At 42.6% G+C, this 18,826-nt stretch overlaps 1 protein-coding gene and 1 long non-coding RNA gene across 5 annotated transcripts; one reads left to right on the top strand and one right to left on the bottom strand.

Annotated features, from left to right (window-relative positions):
• Window positions 1–794: 794 nt before the first annotated feature.
• KCNK18 (potassium two pore domain channel subfamily K member 18) lies at window positions 795–5,300 on the top strand. Its single transcript, XM_031597768.2, has 3 exons — window positions 795–1,431; window positions 1,955–2,101; window positions 3,603–5,300. The coding sequence occupies exons 1-3, from the start codon at window positions 1,215–1,217 to the stop codon at window positions 4,394–4,396; spliced, it is 1,158 nt and encodes a 385-aa protein (XP_031453628.1). The 5' UTR covers window positions 795–1,214; the 3' UTR covers window positions 4,397–5,300.
• A 5,257-nt stretch (window positions 5,301–10,557) lies between these two features.
• LOC116231486 (uncharacterized) lies at window positions 10,558–18,826 on the bottom strand. 4 transcript variants are annotated; one of them, XR_016468584.1, is made up of 4 exons: window positions 15,409–15,611; window positions 14,315–14,614; window positions 12,707–12,835; window positions 10,558–10,852 (listed from the first exon to the last, which is right to left on the bottom strand). It is a non-coding gene; the product is annotated as an uncharacterized LOC116231486 (long non-coding RNA). The 4 variants fall into 4 exon arrangements; XR_016468586.1 differs by lacking the exons at window positions 10,558–10,852; window positions 15,409–15,611 and adding exons at window positions 17,467–17,636; window positions 17,792–18,826 and having other exon boundaries at window positions 12,546–12,835; XR_016468585.1 differs by lacking the exons at window positions 10,558–10,852; window positions 15,409–15,611 and adding an exon at window positions 17,467–18,821 and having other exon boundaries at window positions 12,546–12,835.

The raw sequence follows: 18,826 nt of genomic DNA on the forward strand, positions 1-18,826 counted from the left end.
TTCTTGGGTAAGGGCACCCAGCCTGAGCACATCCTCTCAGGAAGCTTCATTGCTTTTCAGTAAGTTGGCAGTTTTCAACCCCGTGTCTCAGGACAGCAAAAACAAATGAATGAGATGGACAGAAGTAAGAGGATTTATGAATCTATTATTGAAAAAAAAAAATAAATACTACTGGTCAAATAATCAGAAAAACAGGAAAGTAGCAAGTGCACAGGCTTATTTTGGTCTTGGCCCCGAAAGCCTCTTTTCTATAGGGGAGGCTGCCATATTAACAAGCATGTGATATCTTGTGATCCAATTTGCGGAGAGTTTGACCAAGAAGAAATCATTACGTCCATGTGGTATTTCTTCATAGTGTGAGTGTTTTGCCTGCAAATTGCTCAGTAGGTCTTGGCTTAGCCGCAGTTTTACATGAAATATTTAACAGCTCTTTCAGTAAAGCTCAACTCCCCTTACTAGTACTATTAACATTACAAAGGGCAGCGATGCTGCTCATTGCTCTGGAGTGATGGATGAAAGGAAAGGTTTCGCTTTTAACATTGGATACAGTTTGCAAGGATCACTAACCCTGAACTGAATGTCATTTCTTACTTACTAAGGTCAGTGGCAGTTTGAATTAATGGGAAGGTTTTAATCAAATGAGAACTGGCTAAAACCTCTTTTGCTTAAGAGGTTCCTTATCCTTGCTGCTTGTTCTACGCTGCCCAGAGGCAACAGCAATCAGCATCAATCCCCCCTCCTTTTTTTTTTTTTTCTTTGAATTGATTTTAAATTTCCACGTTCATTTCTGGAAGAACCCTTTCTAGAAACGCATCTCTCACTGTGTGCATTTTCCTTGTGATGGGTTGCAAATCTGTTCCTGCCATATCAGTGGGAAAAGGCAGTTCAGAACAAGAAACTTTAAAGATGAGCTGGCTGCAACAGAAGGTGGGAACGTGTGTGCTTTACAGCCCTGCCTGGGCAGTGGTGAATCCAGGATCCGGAGTGCCATGCCATCAGTTGAGGAATATTTCCAGGCGTTGATAGCTGTGCTCCTTCTCCATTGGGACTGCAGTGCAATCTTCAATTAGAAGACATGTGATCTGACAGCCTGCAGCAGAACAATCCGTTTTCACAGGAGAAGCTTTTCTAGGATACCAAAGCTTTCACATCCTCCTCATTTCTAAAAGCTGTCTTCTAAACCAACCAACAAACAAACAAACAAAGAGTGTAGGATGGCAGCAACATCACAGCCTCTGCGAGGTAAAAGGGCATGCAAGAAAATATTTTGGGCAGTGTTTCCACATGCCTGCTTCATTCTGTCTCTCGTGATCTATGCTTTTCTTGGGGCTCTCATGTTTTCCCACATTGAAGGTAACCGAAAGGTCAATTTAAGTGAAGAATACAGACATTTCCTGCAGAATCTGTGGTACATCTCCAAAAATTTATCAGGTATGTACCAGAATAGCAAAAATGAGTTAATTGTACGTGGGCTTACTCATTCCTCTGCTTTTTGATTTCTGGCTTTTGAAGACATTATTCAAAATAATAATAGCTGAGCCTGCAAATGGGATTCTCTCTGTGCTTAGCTAATGACTGCTATTGCTTGCTGATCTTCCTCAACTCTGGTTCTGACTGTAGGCTACCTCAGTCCCTGTGCTCCTACTTGTAAATAGTTAAGACTTTTCAGTGTTCTCCCTTTTTGCCCTAGTTCCCTGAGCTCCAGAGGCAAGTAAGATCTCCCTCTGCCTGAGGTGGACTGGATTCCCTGTCTCAGAAAGTCTCTCCCCATTCCCTTGTCCCAGCCCTGAGCATCCCTTGATGGGATGTTGGGATGCAGCACTGCTCCCCAGACCCACTTGTGCTGAGGGAAGGGTAGAAGGGAGGAGAAGAGCAGGAAATCTTTCTGGATCAGTGATGGGATTATACAGGTTTGGGCTGTGGCTCAGTGCATCTCCTGTTGTTAATGTAACAGATAACATGACGGAAAATGAGGAGATATTTAAGGAAAAAATTCATGAACTGCTCCACACAGCGGAACGAGACTGGTTTGTCAATCCAAAAGATATATGGACTTTCTTTGGGTCTCTCTTTTTCTGCTGCACAGTATTCACCACTGTGGGTAAGTCTGGAGGTAAAGTAACTGCTCAGAATCAAATGCCTCACTGCTCTCTCTGATGTATTTCCTCCATAGGGAACTAAAAGGGAAAAAAAAGACCTCCAAATCCCCTTTAATTTTCCCCCTGAGTGTTGATGTGGGATTGGAAGCTGTGCTGCAAGCACAGGTTGCAGAGATGTCGCTGAGTCACAGAGACAAGTCAGAATTTAGGCAACAGTGATGCTCCATGCTAACTAACTGCAGCACTGCATGCATGCTGTAAGCTGTGCTCATGGATGATGCATGCACAAAACTATTATAGTACAGTGACAGAAAGCTCAGTTTTTCAGTTAAACCTTATTTCTTTTACTCCTGTGTGCTGGGTAATGTTTTCATACTGAAAGAGGTACTTCATTATGTGGATATTGTTTTTAAACTGCTTCCCAGTATTTATGTCCAGAATTGCTTTGTAAACCTACAGCTCTGTAATTGAATGTGCTGTTGTTGTTGCTCAACTTCTCTGGGTTAACAGCAGGGGGTTATGTTTAAATCATGTCTCTAAACCTTCCCTTCTGAATTCATATTTCAAAGCAGAACTCAAATGAAACTGAAACAGCTGCTCTGGTTGGGCTGTTCCTGCATTGCTAAATACACCCCTCATGCTCGTCCCCAAAGTTACTTCAATCCTTTTGCTAACGTTTCTCAGCTGCTGGCAAGTAGAGACAGTATCTAAATACCCTGCCAGGATTAAGGCAGGGTGGGAAGCAATCCAATAGCAATGTATCAAATTGCAAAGACACTTCTCTACTGCACTGGGATATACTCAAGATCCCAGCACAAGTATTACAAATCTTAATGCAGAAGAAGAACTGATTATTCTATAGAAGGAATAATGTGAGAGCTCCTGTGTTTCCTGGAGCACGTAGGGCCGGCTGCCTCAGTGAACCTTGATTTCTGACAGCTTTGGTGGCTGTCTTCAAACTCAGCATCCTGCACCCCTGAGAGCACAGCTGGCTCCTGCAGAGTGCACTTCTCTCAGTGCTACACACTGGAGGGCTTCTGTCTTGGATAGATAGCACCACATTTTTCATTCCACAGGCACATTTGAGTAGCTTAATAGCTCAGAAACATGCTGGAGATACAGACTTGAATCCTCCCCCCTGTGAATATTAGAATAAACACAACAGCAAGGAACACTTGGAAGAGGACCCTTTATCAGAGAGCTTTGACTCCAGCTAACAAGTGGAAGATCATGTTGTTGAAAACATCTTGCTTAGGAATACTTACCCATCTTCTTTGATGTGGGACTGTAGAAATGTTCTCATACGCTCTGACCAGCAACCCATATATTTGTAAACAACAGCATTTTGGGGCTCTACTGCATCAGGCTTTAATACAACATCTCCAGGTTTTGATCAACAGTAAAAGTCTCAGTACAGGTGAATAGCAAACAAATCATCATGTTCTTTCTCTTCCTTTTTTCCTTCCTTCTTCCCCCTCCCCCGTCCCCCTTTTTTTTTTCAAGGTTATGGCAATACCTATCCTGTGACAAGGGCTGGAAAATACCTCTGCATGTTGTATGCTTTATTTGGCATCCCTCTGATGTTCTTGGTCCTGACAGATATGGGAGACATCCTTGCGACTGTTTTGTCCAAGTCTTACAATGAATTCAGAAAGCTACAGTCAAAAATTCTAGCCTCCAAATTCTGTTCTGCATTCACGTGTATCAGAGAACATGGGTCTAAAATGGATGTGAACGAACCCTTGAGTATTGTGGAAATGCTGAGAAGTCAATCAGCTGTTAGAAAGAAACCAACCCAATATCGCAATGCCCAAATTTTTGAGATGCTAATTGCCAGAGAAAATGAATACAAAAATCTATCAAGAAGTAAAAGCATAGAGAGATGGAGCTCGTGTCCTGAACTAGACAGGGGAAAAACAATGACCAGAGTAATCGAGAATTTTGACAAAATAGGAAAAGAGTTAGAAAAACTGGATGTGCCCATCGTGTTAATGGTGCTGGTTATCTTTGTGTACATCTCCTGCGCAGCTGCTATTCTTCCAAACTGGGAAACCAGGCTGGATTTTCAGGAAGCCTTTTATTTCTGCTTTATCACCCTGACAACGATTGGATTTGGAGATACGCAGCTGGAACACCCCAAGTTTTTCCTGTTTTTTTCCCTCTATATTATTATTGGCATGGAAATTGTCTTCATTGCTTTTAAGCTGGGCCAAGACCGCTTAATTGGTTTGTATAAAAAGGTGATTTCGTTTTGTGGGGAAAAAAAGGTGCCGTCAAAGAAGATATATCCAAAGTAAGTGCAGTCATTTCTCCCTCACTTGTATGCTTTGCTCTCTGCAACGAGATGAAATCATCCCCATGCACTCCCACTCCCTGCCCTGGGCTTGCAAGAGGCTTGTTTTCTGTTTTCCTGTGAGAATCTGCTGCAAACTGGTTGCATTACACAGGAGGCACTTGGTGTAGGCACTGCCAGGGAGCAGTTTCCAACAAAGGTCCTATCTCCTAGTAACAAATGAAGAGAATACACGATGAAAGGCAGAAAGCTCTCCCTGCCAGCACTTCCCAGCTTGTTTTGCAAAGGCCTGACTTTCAACGTGCTCCTTATCCTCTCAGTTTGGGATCTTTTTCAGCGCTTTCCAAGCAGGCCCCAGATCACTGCCTTGCCCTGGCACCTGCCTGCAGCCAGGGACAGTGGGGTCATGGCTCTTGGTGATGAACTGTGAGCACATGCTGCTGTAACACGGTTCTTCATCAGAAAGAGTTGTGTAGAAGCATGAACCCTGCTGCTCTTTTGTCACAGCTGTGTGTAGTGTTATCATCGAGTTTACACGCCATCCAGAGGAATTTTAAAATTAAGGAAAGAAAACTGATTGTTCACCTCTTTCTTTGTTCCTGGACCATAAATTAGTCAAAATGCTGCTTTTTTCAGCAGGGCTGAAAGCATTCCTTCTCCATCATCATTTATCATACTGTGCTCAGCCTGGAGTCAAGATTCATGATGCTCAGCTATAACAGAGTTTGTGACAAGTTCTGCTCTTGAGAAGCCACCTGGGCAAGACATGCAGCAGAGCTCCAGGTGGGATGAAGCTCCATCTTTGCTGTTAAAGAAACACAATAGCCTGGGTACACTGCTCCCAGAAGTTCTCTCCTCTGGTTCAGGTTTTATTCTGCACAGAGTGCTTGCCTCCTCTGGGTTCTTTCATCCATACACAGAAAGAAAAGCCTACACTGTGCTGTGTACAATTGCTCTGTGATTTTGTGAATCCTGTAGTGAAGCACAGTATTGTGGGAATAATGTTGTTTTATCAAGATTTTTCTTATATTATTTGTAATCTCAATCAAGCTATCAATAATTTTTTTCATTAAAATATATACATACTCTATAAAATAAGCCACTGACTTTAACTGCCTCTTAGCGTGTAAATGTTATGCATGCACACTGGATGTGAATGGCATTGTTAGGTATTAAAGCATGCTTGATTTTAACAGGATGTGCATTATTTTCCATAGCAGGTTTGCCTTTTGAAGATGAGATGTTCAGAGAAGGTAAATGACAAACAACTCTGCTACAGTCGCTGTGAATAATAACTTACAGTCCTTGTTAGTAATACTTTGTTGTGATTAAGCACTGGTGATATGCTTACATGTAATGAATGATGGTATAAAGAAACATGCTTTATACGGACAACAATAAAGAGTCTAGCAGTTAGAAGCAGCTCTGGTTAACTGTTTAATATTTGCTGTGAGTTTGGTGGCTCACACAAAGTCCTTCCATTCAAACTACTCTCATGTTATCTCTTTTTATGCCTTTGGATTAAAATCAGTGTAGGACTTTGGACCTGCACCAAAGTTCTTAGAAATCAGTGAAAAGATTCGTGTGATTTAATGGGCTTTGGATCAGAGGATTGCACCCCCTGATGTCCAGGAACTTTCCTTCTGGTATTCCTAACACTGCCAGCATCAGTAAGAGCTGGTCTTTATGTGATGGGACTAGTTTCTTCCGCATCAGTGAGATCTTCTTGCAAAAGAATTCATCCATAAGCTGCTCCCTACAGATTTCTCATTGGTGTGCTACCTTCATACCTACACACTTACTTTAAAGGAAGTTTGACCAGACATGCAAAAAGGTTCATACACAATATCATTCTAGTTATGGCCAAGGGGTGGCAGTAAACAGCTTTACTTCACGCAAAGTGTGTCAGAGGCTGGGGATAAGAGAATATTTTACAGAAATAGAAAGAACAAATCACATCACTGTGGCCCTCTACAAGATCACAGTGCTCTTTCCTCTTGAATGCAATCTGCAGCTCTGGTCCTTCACCTCCCAAAGGATATAGGAAAAGCAGAAAAAGCTTAAAGGCCAGGGGAAAGGATGAGCAAAGCTGTGGAACATCTCCCACATGAGAGACACAGAGTAGCCCACTAGTCTGGAAAGAGGTGAGAGAACATAGATGAGGTGTGCAATGTTGTACAGGCATGGAGGAAGGAAATAGAGAGACAGAATATTGGGCTTCTTGAGCTTTTTCTGACCTGGTTTCATAGCCTGGAATGCTTGAAATCAATTGTATAGCTCACAAAATAATCAGTAGATCTGATTTCTGAAGTGACACTCAGTTTTACATTTGTGTCCAAGGTAGACAAATCAGTTCCCAAGATTTTCTGAAAAAGCACACTCTGTCTCTGCAGAGCATCTCACAAGAAAAACGTAATTTAGGCAAAACACGACCACCAACTTGCAGCAAAAGTAACATGGTCACTTGTATTGCGTCTAGGACATAAAGAAGGATGGATAGCTGGGCACCCACCCAAAAGTAAGGGATTAAAAGGTTTTTTGTCCTCTTACAGGTGCACAGAAGTGTTGCTCCCACACAAATAGGAATATCTGGTCCTAATTTTCTTTGCGTCAGAGTTGGAGCACAGTTTCCCAGAAGACAGAGGAGAATGCAGCAGCACTGTGCTGACACTGATAGCAGCAGTTCAGTCTGCTTAGCAGGCTTTGAATGTAGCTCTGTAAATAAAGCATCAGAGTTAACAAAAACAAAGCAAAACTAGTGAGCAGCAGCTCATTTAGTGAGCCTCAGGCATGAATATTTATGAATTGATTGCTCTTATCATAGTCTAAATCCTGACAGAATTCATGATCTCTTCCCTGAGACGTTTTTTATTCGATCAAATTGACATGGAAATAAGCTTTGCTTGCATCAAAGCAATACAAAATACTGCTTTTCATAATAACTTTTTCCATCACGTGCTTCGTGAGACGGTGGATTAACAGCAAAGAGCTTCATGGAAGAACTTCTCTATCAAGACAGACGTGACTGATGGGAAAAGAGTTGCTTGATGTGTAACCCACAAAGGATATGAGTTATTACAGACCCAGCTGGAGAGCTTCACAGATCAAATGCGCTTGGAGCTGAAGGATGCTGGATCAATCACTCCTGATTGGGCCAAGATGGCAGCTGTCACGAGCACTTAGGAGAGGAAAGGAGGGTATTCCTGGTGTGGGAACTGCACAGGGAGGGATGGAGGAGTGAGGGGAAGAAGCATAAAATAATGTCTGGGCAGAAGTGTTAGAGGGAGGAAGTGACAGCAAAGATAGAAAGAACCACTTTTTGTACAGACATAGATAGGGTGAAGAATGGCTTGAGAGGTACTGAAAATTTGGTGAGGGCTGGTGCCTCTGGCCTGGGAAAGGTTTGTGCAGCCAGAACGTGGCCAGAGAGCCTTTAGGAGATCAGCAAGGGGGTCAGGGTGCTGGGCTGCAACACTGACCTCATCACCCACAGACATGGGCAGAGCAGAGGAAGACTCTTGGGACAGGAAACAGTGGCAGGAGAAAGATGTAAGGACTGCATTGAAAAGACATTAGCAAAGCCACACAAAATATTCTTTTTTCTTTTTTCTTTTTTTTTTTTCCTGTTTCTTCATTTAAAGAATGGCAACCCATTCAGAAGCATCTCTCACACGAACGATACGCCTTAGGACTCAGGAAATCCTTAGCGGGATGTAGGACTTGTCATCTGCGTGCCAGTAGTTCAGATGTAGTCCAGATTTTAGTGGGCTAAACGTTAATAACATCTGATAGCACTTTGATGGCCTCTATGCCTTTTCAACTCATTCCAGGTGGAGATGCACCCACATCACAAAAACACTCCCATATAATGAACACTAATAGCATGCGTGATGGCAGCCTCAGCAGAGGCAAAGGCTGAGACTCCAGCTGAGAGGAGTCCCTGCAGCCCTCTTTGCTTCCAGGTTCCCAGCATACCTTATGATCCTAATTTACAGACCCCAGGGTGCTTCAAAGGTAGTGTGTGTGGCTGTTGCATGCAATATGAATGTGTTGCAAAAACAGGATGATGGCTCTCATTCCTTTCTGGCTTGGACAAATTGAACAATTACAAAATACATAGATTTATAAAAAGTACCTCCCCAGGCTGTACTCAGCTGTTCTGACAGGATATATTTTTGAATTCTAAGAGTAACTTAAAATATTTAGTTAGGTTGCCCTTTCCTTGCTTCTTTACCTACATATATGGTAGGAAAAATATTTCTTGAGCCATCCAAAGTGGTACTACACTACATGCAGAGCAAAGGAGATCAAGCGAAATTTCAATTACATTTGTGGAAGTACATCAGCACATATGGCGACAGAAACACTAAGAATTTGCTCCATCACTCATAGCTGGTAATAGCTGCTGGAAGACAACAGCTCTCTCATGCATCAGGCCAATATTTTTGGGGTAGAGGCCTGAGGTCTAAATGCAAAACTTCATGGCCAATGGAGTCCATGAGTGCATGGTGTGTGCGTGCCAATAGCTGGCTGTCCACACATGGTACTTATTAGAGAGTTTTAGGAAATGCCTGGACAAACGTTAGTTGGCATGTATGCTCAGTTTTGCATGTGAACCTGAGCATTTTTTTAATTTTCTTTTTTTTTTTTTTGTGGCTGTATTTCTTTATGCTTTTAGTTGAAAACTTAGTCTCTCAGAAGACAAAATCTTGTTCTTTTGAGTTTTGTTCAACCTTCTTTCAAGCTGATGAAGCTCACAGTGCCTGGGCACAGCCCTCCTGTAACTGAACTTGTGCATAAAACTTCATGTCTGTGAGTTTTCAGGATGTATTAAGTCTAGAGGAAACATTGGCATTGGACAAGATGACCTTAGTGGCCTTTTCCAACATTAATGATTCCAGAAATCTATGACTCTATGCAGGGAAACAGGCAAGAAGGGAAGAAGAAATTAAGCAATAAGGAAAGAGTGGAGAGATTTGACAGTGAGAAATGAATTGCTGCGTTAAGCATCTACTGATGAGAAATCAGGGTAACGATGTTGTCTAACAACACTGACTCATTGCATTATCTGCTTCCACAAGGTCGTGTGGGAACGGGAAAACAAAGAGAGAAGTTACCACAAATCAGCTTATAAAATTGCCATTGCACTTGATGCTCTGCTGAAAGAGAGTTATTTGATCTGCTGTGTGATGCAGACCATCATCATGCTCTCTGATAAGTGCCTGGGAGGGGAAATGCACCCATTTGCTGAAAAGTTTGAGGAACAATACAAGATCTGGGGAGTTCTGGGTATAGAGCAACCATGCTCCACAATTTTCCTACTTCACACTTTTCTTGTGGCAAGGATTTTATTGTGGCAGGTTGCTACTGCTAAACGAATGCAGGAATGTGGGGCATTCAGTATGTTATCAAGTGTAAGCCCTCTGCTCACCAGCTTGATGCTACTCTTATTTCTAGACTGTCTCTCATTCGACAGCCTGAAGTCACAGCACAGCCTTCTCTGATTCTTTATGGAAAGCTTCCAAAGTAGTCATACCAGGAAAAAGCACAGATTTGTTCTGCTTTCTGGACAAGAGAGCTGCCTGATGCCTGGATGAGGACTGCTGACATTTCACTAAATTTTGAAAGAAAAAACATTTTTTTTTTCTGGGAAAATATTCTAGCATTTCAACAAAACATTTTCAAAGCAAACCCAAATGGGTAGGATGAGCTTTGGTTCAATTGCTTAATGTTGATGGACAAAAGAGGACTTGAAAAAAAGATTTTAGCCTTTTTATCTATAACATCTCACTGAGATGAGTCATTTGTCTGAGTAAGAACAGGAGGACCCAAAAAATGAAGCTCTCTGTGATCCCCCTGTACTGCGGCAGGAGCTCCAGCTTCTCCCACAGAGATGACGACATGCCACAGTACTCTGCCAATGGAGCAGGACTGGCTTTCTCCAGCTTCTATAACATTTTGTTCCATCTTTCCCAGGAGAAGTTGGTATGCTCTACTTCCATCAAAGCAATGCATGACACTCTTGCTAAAAGATGTTTCCCAAAGACTATAAATAGTCTTAAGAAAGCTTTGTAGTTCCTGGAAGAATTTAAAATGCAAATGAAGGCTCATGAACTTGCCTTAGAGTTTAAGAGCAGGATATGCTGCGCTGCATAAGAAGTTTGATTTACTGCCTGGGCCTGTAAATAAGTGTGTGCTTGTGCTAACATTTGACCGCCAACAGCACTGCTTTGCAATCTGCTGTGCAACAGAGGTTGTTGCTGTGCCAAAGGGCTTTTACAGCAATTTGCTTTGCCAATGAAACAAATAAACTTTGTGCTTAAAAAGATTAAGGATCAGTATGTAGGCATGTTTTTACTTTATAGAAAAGCCACTTCTAAATGCTACCTAAGCAGCAGAGGGCTGAGTTCTGATCTTCTGGAAATCCATTGCAAAGCTCACAGTGCCTTCAGTGAAAGATCTGGAAACAAGGAACAAATAGAGTATGTGCTGCCATTAATCCCATTTGATCCCAGCTTTACGAGAGCTGCATCATGCCTAAAAACTGCCATCTCATGGAAAGTGTTTCCTACACAGAAGCTGGCAGAACTCCTGGGAGTCATTGCTTGCTCTCCTTGCTCTACTCATTAAGGGATGGCACTTTTCTTCACTATTACCAGTCAGGACAGGATCAAGGACTACTGAGACAGGCAAGCCTCTTCTTGAACAAAACCCAAGTTTTTCTTGGTCAAAAGTAGAAAAACATTAAGATGCGTTTTGTGACTTCATCAAACACTGTTGTGGTTAGTAATGATTTTTTCCATGATCATATTTTGTCTTTTTTTTTTGGCAGAGCTCCCATCTCAGTTCCACCAGTGTCCCAGCCTGCCCATAGGGCTTTGGGTAAAACCTGAGACTTGTGACAGCGTCTCTGGGACACTGTCATGGGGCAGATGTTCTCTTTGTCCCTCCATTGGCCTCATCTTCCACAGACAGAGAATAGGGTAACTGAAGCACAAATATTAACAATTCTTTCAACACAGCAATTAAGGAAGTCATTTAACTCAATCTCCAAGCAATTTTAAAATAGATTTTAGGGATGGTGTTCAAATAAATGCTTTGTCCAACCCTTGAGTGTAATCCTAGCCCAGTAAAATATCTGATTCTAACAGTATTGACAGAAACATAAAACCAAGTAAGAAACCACTCTCAGTCTTTCTACAACTTGGAAAAAGGTGTTTTATAAAAAAACCTCCATATTCCTTTAAAAATCTTCAGCCTACTGCTTCAGATAGGACTTGAAGTGTCTGACTTCAGTAAAAGCTTCTTTGATCCAAAAATGTCACTTATTTTTTGGTCTTAACAGCATCAAGGAGCTACGCCACCTCTCAGAATAGCTTGATTGCAAATAAGGTGGACAAAAATTTAGGATCTGCTTTTGATTTCACTTTCAACAGTTTAAATCAGAAGCAGCTCTTTCAAAGTCAGCAGAATCATTAAGTTACAAACTCAGCATGAGATTAGAGTCAGGCTCCTTGAATTCTGTTAATAATTATTATTGCTGGTGTTTATTATTTTTATTGTGGCAGTTCCTTGGAGTATCTTAGATAAGGACCTCAAGTAACCATCCATTATCCAAGGTTTCCAGCCACAAGCCTGCTGCAGCATGCATCTCTCATTGTAACAAAAGCAGACCTTATCACTTCCTGCCTGTGCTGGCTAAGCAAGAAAGAAAAAATCCTTATGGCTAGTTTACAAATATGTGTCACTGGGTTATTGAGTAGATCTGTGGAGCAGCTGCGGTGTATTTTAAAAAGAAAGAAACTCAGTGAAATAGGACCCCTGAATGCAGAAGCCTCATGCAATGCAATTTCATGCAAGTACAGCATGTGCACTGCTGGCTGTCCTGTGCTAGCTGGGTGACATCACCCCACCAGCTGCAGTGACTGATGTGTTAGTTTTGAGTGTTAGAATCTGTAAATACCTATTGTCAGCTTTGTACAAACCCATTAGGTCACTCAGCTGAATATGGGGAAAGCATCACTTTGTCAGCCTTCAACTACTAAGTTAGCATTCAGCAATGATCCAGATAGCTCTCATTCAAGTACTTGCAGCTGGCTGAAAAGCTAGCAGAGCAGGGTAATCAAGTAGATCAAGAGTTTGACAAGCACAGAGCAAATAAAATGTATTTTCTCTCTCCAGAGTGAAGAAAGAGAAACATGATACACCTGCAAAATTGCAAATCATCAGGGACCAGAAAGCATTTATGTAGAAGAGCAGCATTTGTAGAAGTGGTCATTGTCACATTATACATTATCAAGTTCAAGAGACTTACAGCATGAGGATCTACATCCTGAGTCCATGAGCACGGCCTGTACACAGCTGGGGGCTGCCCTGCAAACCAAGCTGGGACAGGTGCAGAGAGGAGGTCAGTCAGGAGGGCAGCTGCACTTGAATGCTGGTTCTGTATCGGAAGAAGACAGAGAGATCCTCAGGGGAGAAAAGATAGCTCAATTCAGAGCCTTGCTATTTTGCTCTGATACATTTTTCAAATTGGGCAGGAACAGGTATAATTGGAATATTTCTTAAATAACAGACTTAAGAAGATATGTTTCAGTTATTTGCTCCATGCTGTCCTCGTGGATGCTTGAACTGCAGCCTTTTCCACGGGAAGGAAACCATGGAGTGGAAGCATGAGATAACCTCGCACAGGATTTAGACCTAACTGCAGTGCATTTCCCAAAGCAGCTGATCAGCATGCATATGTAAGAACTCCACTTGAATACCAGCTTCTGAAGCTGATGCCTTCAATTACAGGGATGATTCCATGGAGAATCACTTCTAGGCCTCATCCAGGTACCACCATGAAATGCTTTGTGCTGATCTAACTGAGCAACTGTTGTCTGTGCTGAGCATAGAGCAAGCTTCAAAGGACAGCAGAAACCAAACTGATTTCTGCTTCAGTTCCTTGAGAGGCTTTGCATGGCTGTGAAGCAACACAAAGGACCTTCTGCCTGACGGTTGTCCTTCAAAGGAATTCAGCCCCAAATATCATGTTGCATGCTTAGCTTGTGAAATAAATGGCGCCAAGTATTAGAAACTAATCAACCTGAGTCCCCACTGAGCAACACTGAGCCATTTCTCCTGCACCAGCTTACTTTTTTTTGGTGCTGGTACAAGAAACCACGAATGGAGGCCAAGCAGTGGGGGGTCCGGGCACACTGAATAACTCAGTGCTTCCTGAACACTTTGCACCCTCCAACATGTTTCAGACTGATCCCCATGGTAAGAGAGCAGGTGTTGCTCACACAGCATATGTGAGCTCCCAGACACAGGACGACCAACATCACAAAGCTCTTGTTGTCTCCAAACGAAAAATATAGACCTTAAATGTGATTCTATTCCTGAATAATGCACCTCCTGCCATTTTAGAACCATCAAAGTCCTAGGAAATGCCTCACTGCATTTCAAAGACAACACTGTCACTCAGACCAAGGGAAGTATTGACTCTGAACAGCCCATGGCATCAGGGCCTTTAATTGCCCTCTTCTCTATAATTGTGTGTGCAAAACAGAGATTCCCAGCTGTTGGCACTCCTTCCAGCTTCCTAGCACCCATTGCCACATCAATGTAGAAATTCAGTGACTGACAGCAGAACTAGATGATCTTACAGGTCTTTCCTAACCATAATAAGTCTATGATTCTAAACAACACCCAGCAATAATACATGAGTATGAGACAGAAATAATGCTCTCTATATTATGGTGAGTCAAGACACACAGTGGCTGCCAGCAATGGGATCTCAGCCTTTCAGAGATACGTCACCTTACAAAGACTGTATTTCTGCTTAGCAAGCATATGTAATACAAAGTGGGGAAAAAAAGAATTTAAGATTAGTGTATGCATATATATAACATAGGAAATGCAAGCAGCATATCTATACCTTCACTTGCACTTAACCGTAGCTGCTGATGTTTGTAACCCAGCAGGGCGTTGTGAAATGCAGTGATGTCTGTGTGAGCAGAGCCACTAGATGGTGCTCACAGACCTGGCTCCTTTACAGAGCTGAGACACGAAACCCGGAGCCGGGTTTCCATCGACACCCATAGTGACAGCCGTTTTACATCGCCTCCGGATCCGACCCGTTGTTCGTCTGCTGTGAGAACAGCGGAGAGAAATTCGTGCAAAGACAGAAGCACCATTCTCTGCGCAGGCATAGGGACATTCATAAGGGAGTGAAGACCTGAAAGTGAAGCAAGTGAGAAATGGTTAGAAGAGAAAGAGTGAAAAAAACTTTTAAAATTCGCACAGAAGAGTCCATCTTTTCTTTTTGTTCATGGTTTTAAAGCTAGGAGGAATCTCAGTGAGAGTTTATTGTGATGCTTTACGTTTACATACACAGAGAGAGCATAGATTTTAAGATGCTTTTCAATAAATTCTCATTTTACCATTTCTTTTAGAAATACTTAGGTTGCATCAACACATCTCTGATTTCCCTCACTACCTTTTCAAAGGCCATAAGATTGAGTAAGCCAAGGCTCAGATGAGAGCAGAAGTGCTGCAGCCAGGCTTGCCTGATCTCATATAAGGAAGCAGCCCCTCCTGCTCCCACTGGAGTCTGAGAAGCCCAGCCTGTTACAAAGAAGGGACTCTGCCTAATGGCAAGAGAACATAACTTAAAATTGATCACGTTCTGCTCTATTTTTGGGTTTTGCTTTCCTTTAGAAAAACGACCTGAAGCAAGTTACAACTCTCCTTGGCTTCACTGCCCTCATCCATTGAAGTGCAGTAATACCTTGGAGGACTGTGGCAAGGCCTAATACTCCATTCAGTGCAGGACTGAAAATTTAATTAGAACTGAGGGAGAAACTAGCTTTTAATAGTAATTTATTCACAGAACTGAACTTGTCAGGTCTTTCTAGTATTGGAATATTAGCATTGTAACACAGTGGAAGGAGCAGCAGTGATAGCAAAGCAGCAAGATCTCAAGCTACAACAAGTAAGCAGGCACAGAAACAAAAGAAAGAAACCTCTTACCTTCAGAAGGCCTCAGGTACATAGCCACCTCCAGAGATAGAGCCTTACCTTCAATGCTAACCCTTAAATGAGGTCTGGGAAGGGGTGGATCCTGGCTCCATCCCTTCCAGTCACTCAGCTTCATTGCATGCACCTGAGCTCCCCTGGGTTGGCCCTGCCTTCCCACCAGGTGCTCAATCACTGCTTCAAGCTGTGACTTAGCATTTCCACTACATGCATACGACATCTCAGAAAAACTTATTTTGAAGCTTTTCTGTTCCAAAGTACAAAAAAAAAAAAAAAAAAAAAAAAAAACCAAACAAACCCAAAACAAACAAAAAAAAACAACGCCAAAACCCTGGACAAACCAAAAAGGTGTTAAAAAAGCAAACCAAAACACTGTCCATCACACTGAATTAAAAGAATGGTCAAATCATAGCATACCACAGCCTGTGCTAATGCTGGAAAACAGCAGCACACTAAGTCCCACTGCTAGGTCTATTCCATGTGCTGGTGATGGAAGATAGGCAGCCACTTCAGCAATTCAGTGGTGTTGTCATATCAGGGTTAGAAACTGAGCAAGAAGGAAGACACAAACCATATAGTACTTAATTTTCTCTGAACAGAGTTACCAACAGTAAGAACCTGCAGGAGATCAGTCTGCTTTGCTGTCTGGAAATATCTGAGGAACAAAGTAGCAGCCAGAGCAGGACTCAACACAGCTGAAGCGTACCCCAAATGCAGGGGGTTCCTCTGCAGGCAGATGAGTTCCCTGACCTTTCTCCCTGTCCCAGCACGAGATGCTGGGGGCAGGGTGCTGGTACAAGGACGCTTTTAAACATCACATAGCAGCCTGTGGTGAGGTCTACTATCTCCATCCAGATTTTACACGGAGTTTACACCTAGATTTGATCTCTGAGATAGCCACCTCAGTACACACAACACCTTTTGTCTCTTCTGGAGACCACAGCCTTTGTTGCAAGCCTCCACACACCATTTTTGCTCTAAGGTTTATCTGTGAGGAAAGCTCAGCCATTTCCCTCCTACTGCAAGCAGTGATTTTGCTGTTCTGCAGCTGGTCAATATTTGAATTGGCAAGAAGGTAGATGTTTCAAAGGACAGATAATCTTTTGTTTGTTCTCTTCTAACCTTGCTCAGACTCAGCCCAGACTTCTGCTTAAATGTCGCCAGTTTCTCTTATTATTCCTATTTTTAGTGGAATTTAAACTGCATTGGTAGAGGCTGTGGGGCCTGGATCATTCCAGCTTGTGGCAGCATGGCTGACTGTAACCACATGAGGCAGCTGGGATGCAAATATATGAAATGTCAGCTCCTGCACTGCAGCCCCATCGCTGACCAGCAATAACCTTACCCCCTCTAAATGGTGCTTGGCTGCTGAACTTTCTCTGCCCTGAAAGCGGGAAGAGACACGTGGGGAAATACAACAGCTGCTGGCAATAGCAAAGGGTATATTGTGGGTGACTCCATGGAAATTAGGGAGGGGGGAAGAAAACATTAACCAGCGGCGACAGCCTCCTGAGCATCATTCCCAGAGCACAGCATGCAACCTTTCTGTGAGGAGCGGGAGGAAAGGGGCACGGATCGATGCTGATGGCCTCTCAGCATCTCGGTGCTACACATCTGAAGGGGTTCCTCTGTTTGCTTGCCAAAGGGGGACAGGGCAGGTGCAGAGGCAGAGCAAACACCACGGTCGTGCTGCCCTCCTGTCTGCCCCAGCTGCAGCAGGGTGAGCTGGGCTGGGCTGTGCGTGCTGGCAGCCCCCAGCCAAAGGGGCTAGGAGTGCAGGTGACTGTGTGTATAGAGAAAATGAGCACATCCACATGTTGGTGTGTTGGCTGCCAATCAGTATCGCTTCTTGCATTAGAAACAAATGTCTGGAAATCACATATATAGTGCCCCAGAATTATGACCGATGAAGCAAATGATGACTTCATTGAAATATTCCTTGAATTTTTGTCAATTCATTTATTTTGGACAAACTCAAATTTCATAAATTTTAGTAAGAGGAATTTTCATTCGCTAATGATGCTTTTTGAATATTTACCATCAACTACCTACCATCAAAGAGCTGTGCTTTCAACAGTGTCATATCTCCATGCACAATCCCTGGCAGGGCTCACATGACGCAGAAAGGAAACATTTAAAAAATTATTCTTTCTGTTTATTGATCTCCCCTACGTGCTTCAGACCTGGTTCTCCTTCTGCATCTACGAGTTCTGTAGAGAGACCTGGCAAACAGAAACAGAAGCATGTTATCCGTATAATTAAATAGAATTAAATCACACAGAGGGGAGGGAGTTTGCAGTGTCGTCAGCCATTGACACACTGAGTGATTTATTGTTTCATAAACAAATTCAAATTAATTATGGTATGTGATACATACACAGCAGGTGTGTTCTTCTTGCACAATATCCACCAGCAGATGCTCCGACTGCAGAATGTTGCTTTTGCTTCCATAAACACTTTAACTACAGCACTGCTAAATGTCTAATAGAAGTGCTGTTTTGGACTCAGCAAATCAGAGTCGCTCTACAGTGAACCAAACAGCTCAGCTCAGTGCTGTGTAACAGAGGGGTGCTGCTGAAGGTGATGATAAACCCCAAAGAATGTGTTGATATCAATATGGAGGTAGTTTGTAGGAACTCCAGTCGAGGACCAAAAGCCCTTTATGCCACGCACTGTACAAATAATTAAGATAAAGGTAATGCCTACTCCAAGTAGTGAATGGTCTACATCAAACACAAGAGAGGCAGGGAGAAATGTGTGAAGGGGCACAAGGGAAAAACAACACCACTGAATGATCAAGAGGCAGCAGTTGCCACATGCCAACTTTCCACCTCTTTACCTTCCTGGGCTGAGGAGGGACAAACACGTTTCCTAAAGGATGTTTTGGAGAATGCCTTTGGCATCAAGAATAACGTGAGCGAAAGCACAAGATAGTTATTAAAAATAGAACAAAGTCTGAGCTTTGTTCACAGGATGGTAGCCTTACAGACAGGCTCTGAGTTTGTTTGCAGCAGTAGGGTTTGCTTTGGTATTCATGTACACAGCCACAGCACTTTCCAGCAGGTGCAGCAGATGCAATTAGTTGTTATGGATATTCATCCTGCCTTTAACTTTGAAGATGTTTGGGGTTATCTGAAATACAAAGAAGTGGCATGATGCTTTGACTTAACTATGCTTACAAATTATTTCTTTTATCCTTGATTTTCCCTTTATTCCTTTGCTGCATCTCTTTTATTTATTCTTGTGAAGAGAGAGTCCATGGAGACATAGGCAATGGACACAGTCTATTGAAAGTTCCTTTCATGTAGATGCAGCAGAGCAAAATTATGGGTCATTTTTCTTGCAAAAAAACATTGAGTGGAATTTGAAGTACCTCATAATTTTGGTAGATAGAAAGCACATGGGCATCAAA

This window comes from Phasianus colchicus, chromosome 8 (genome assembly GCF_987193195.1).
Source record: "Phasianus colchicus chromosome 8, bPhaCol1.hap1.1, whole genome shotgun sequence".
In the NCBI taxonomy this organism is placed as follows: Eukaryota; Metazoa; Chordata; class Aves; order Galliformes; family Phasianidae; genus Phasianus; species Phasianus colchicus.

Bases quoted from the DNA above. Each gene is read 5' to 3' on its own strand.
- KCNK18 (XM_031597768.2), top strand. From the start codon at position 1,215: ATGGCAGCAACATCACAGCCTCTGCGAGGTAAAAGGGCATGCAAGAAA. The intron at 1,432-1,954 runs GTATGTACCAGA...TTAATGTAACAG, and splicing joins CATCTCCAAAAATTTATCAG to ATAACATGACGGAAAATGAG. The intron at 2,102-3,602 runs GTAAGTCTGGAG...TTTTTTTTCAAG, and splicing joins CACAGTATTCACCACTGTGG to GTTATGGCAATACCTATCCT.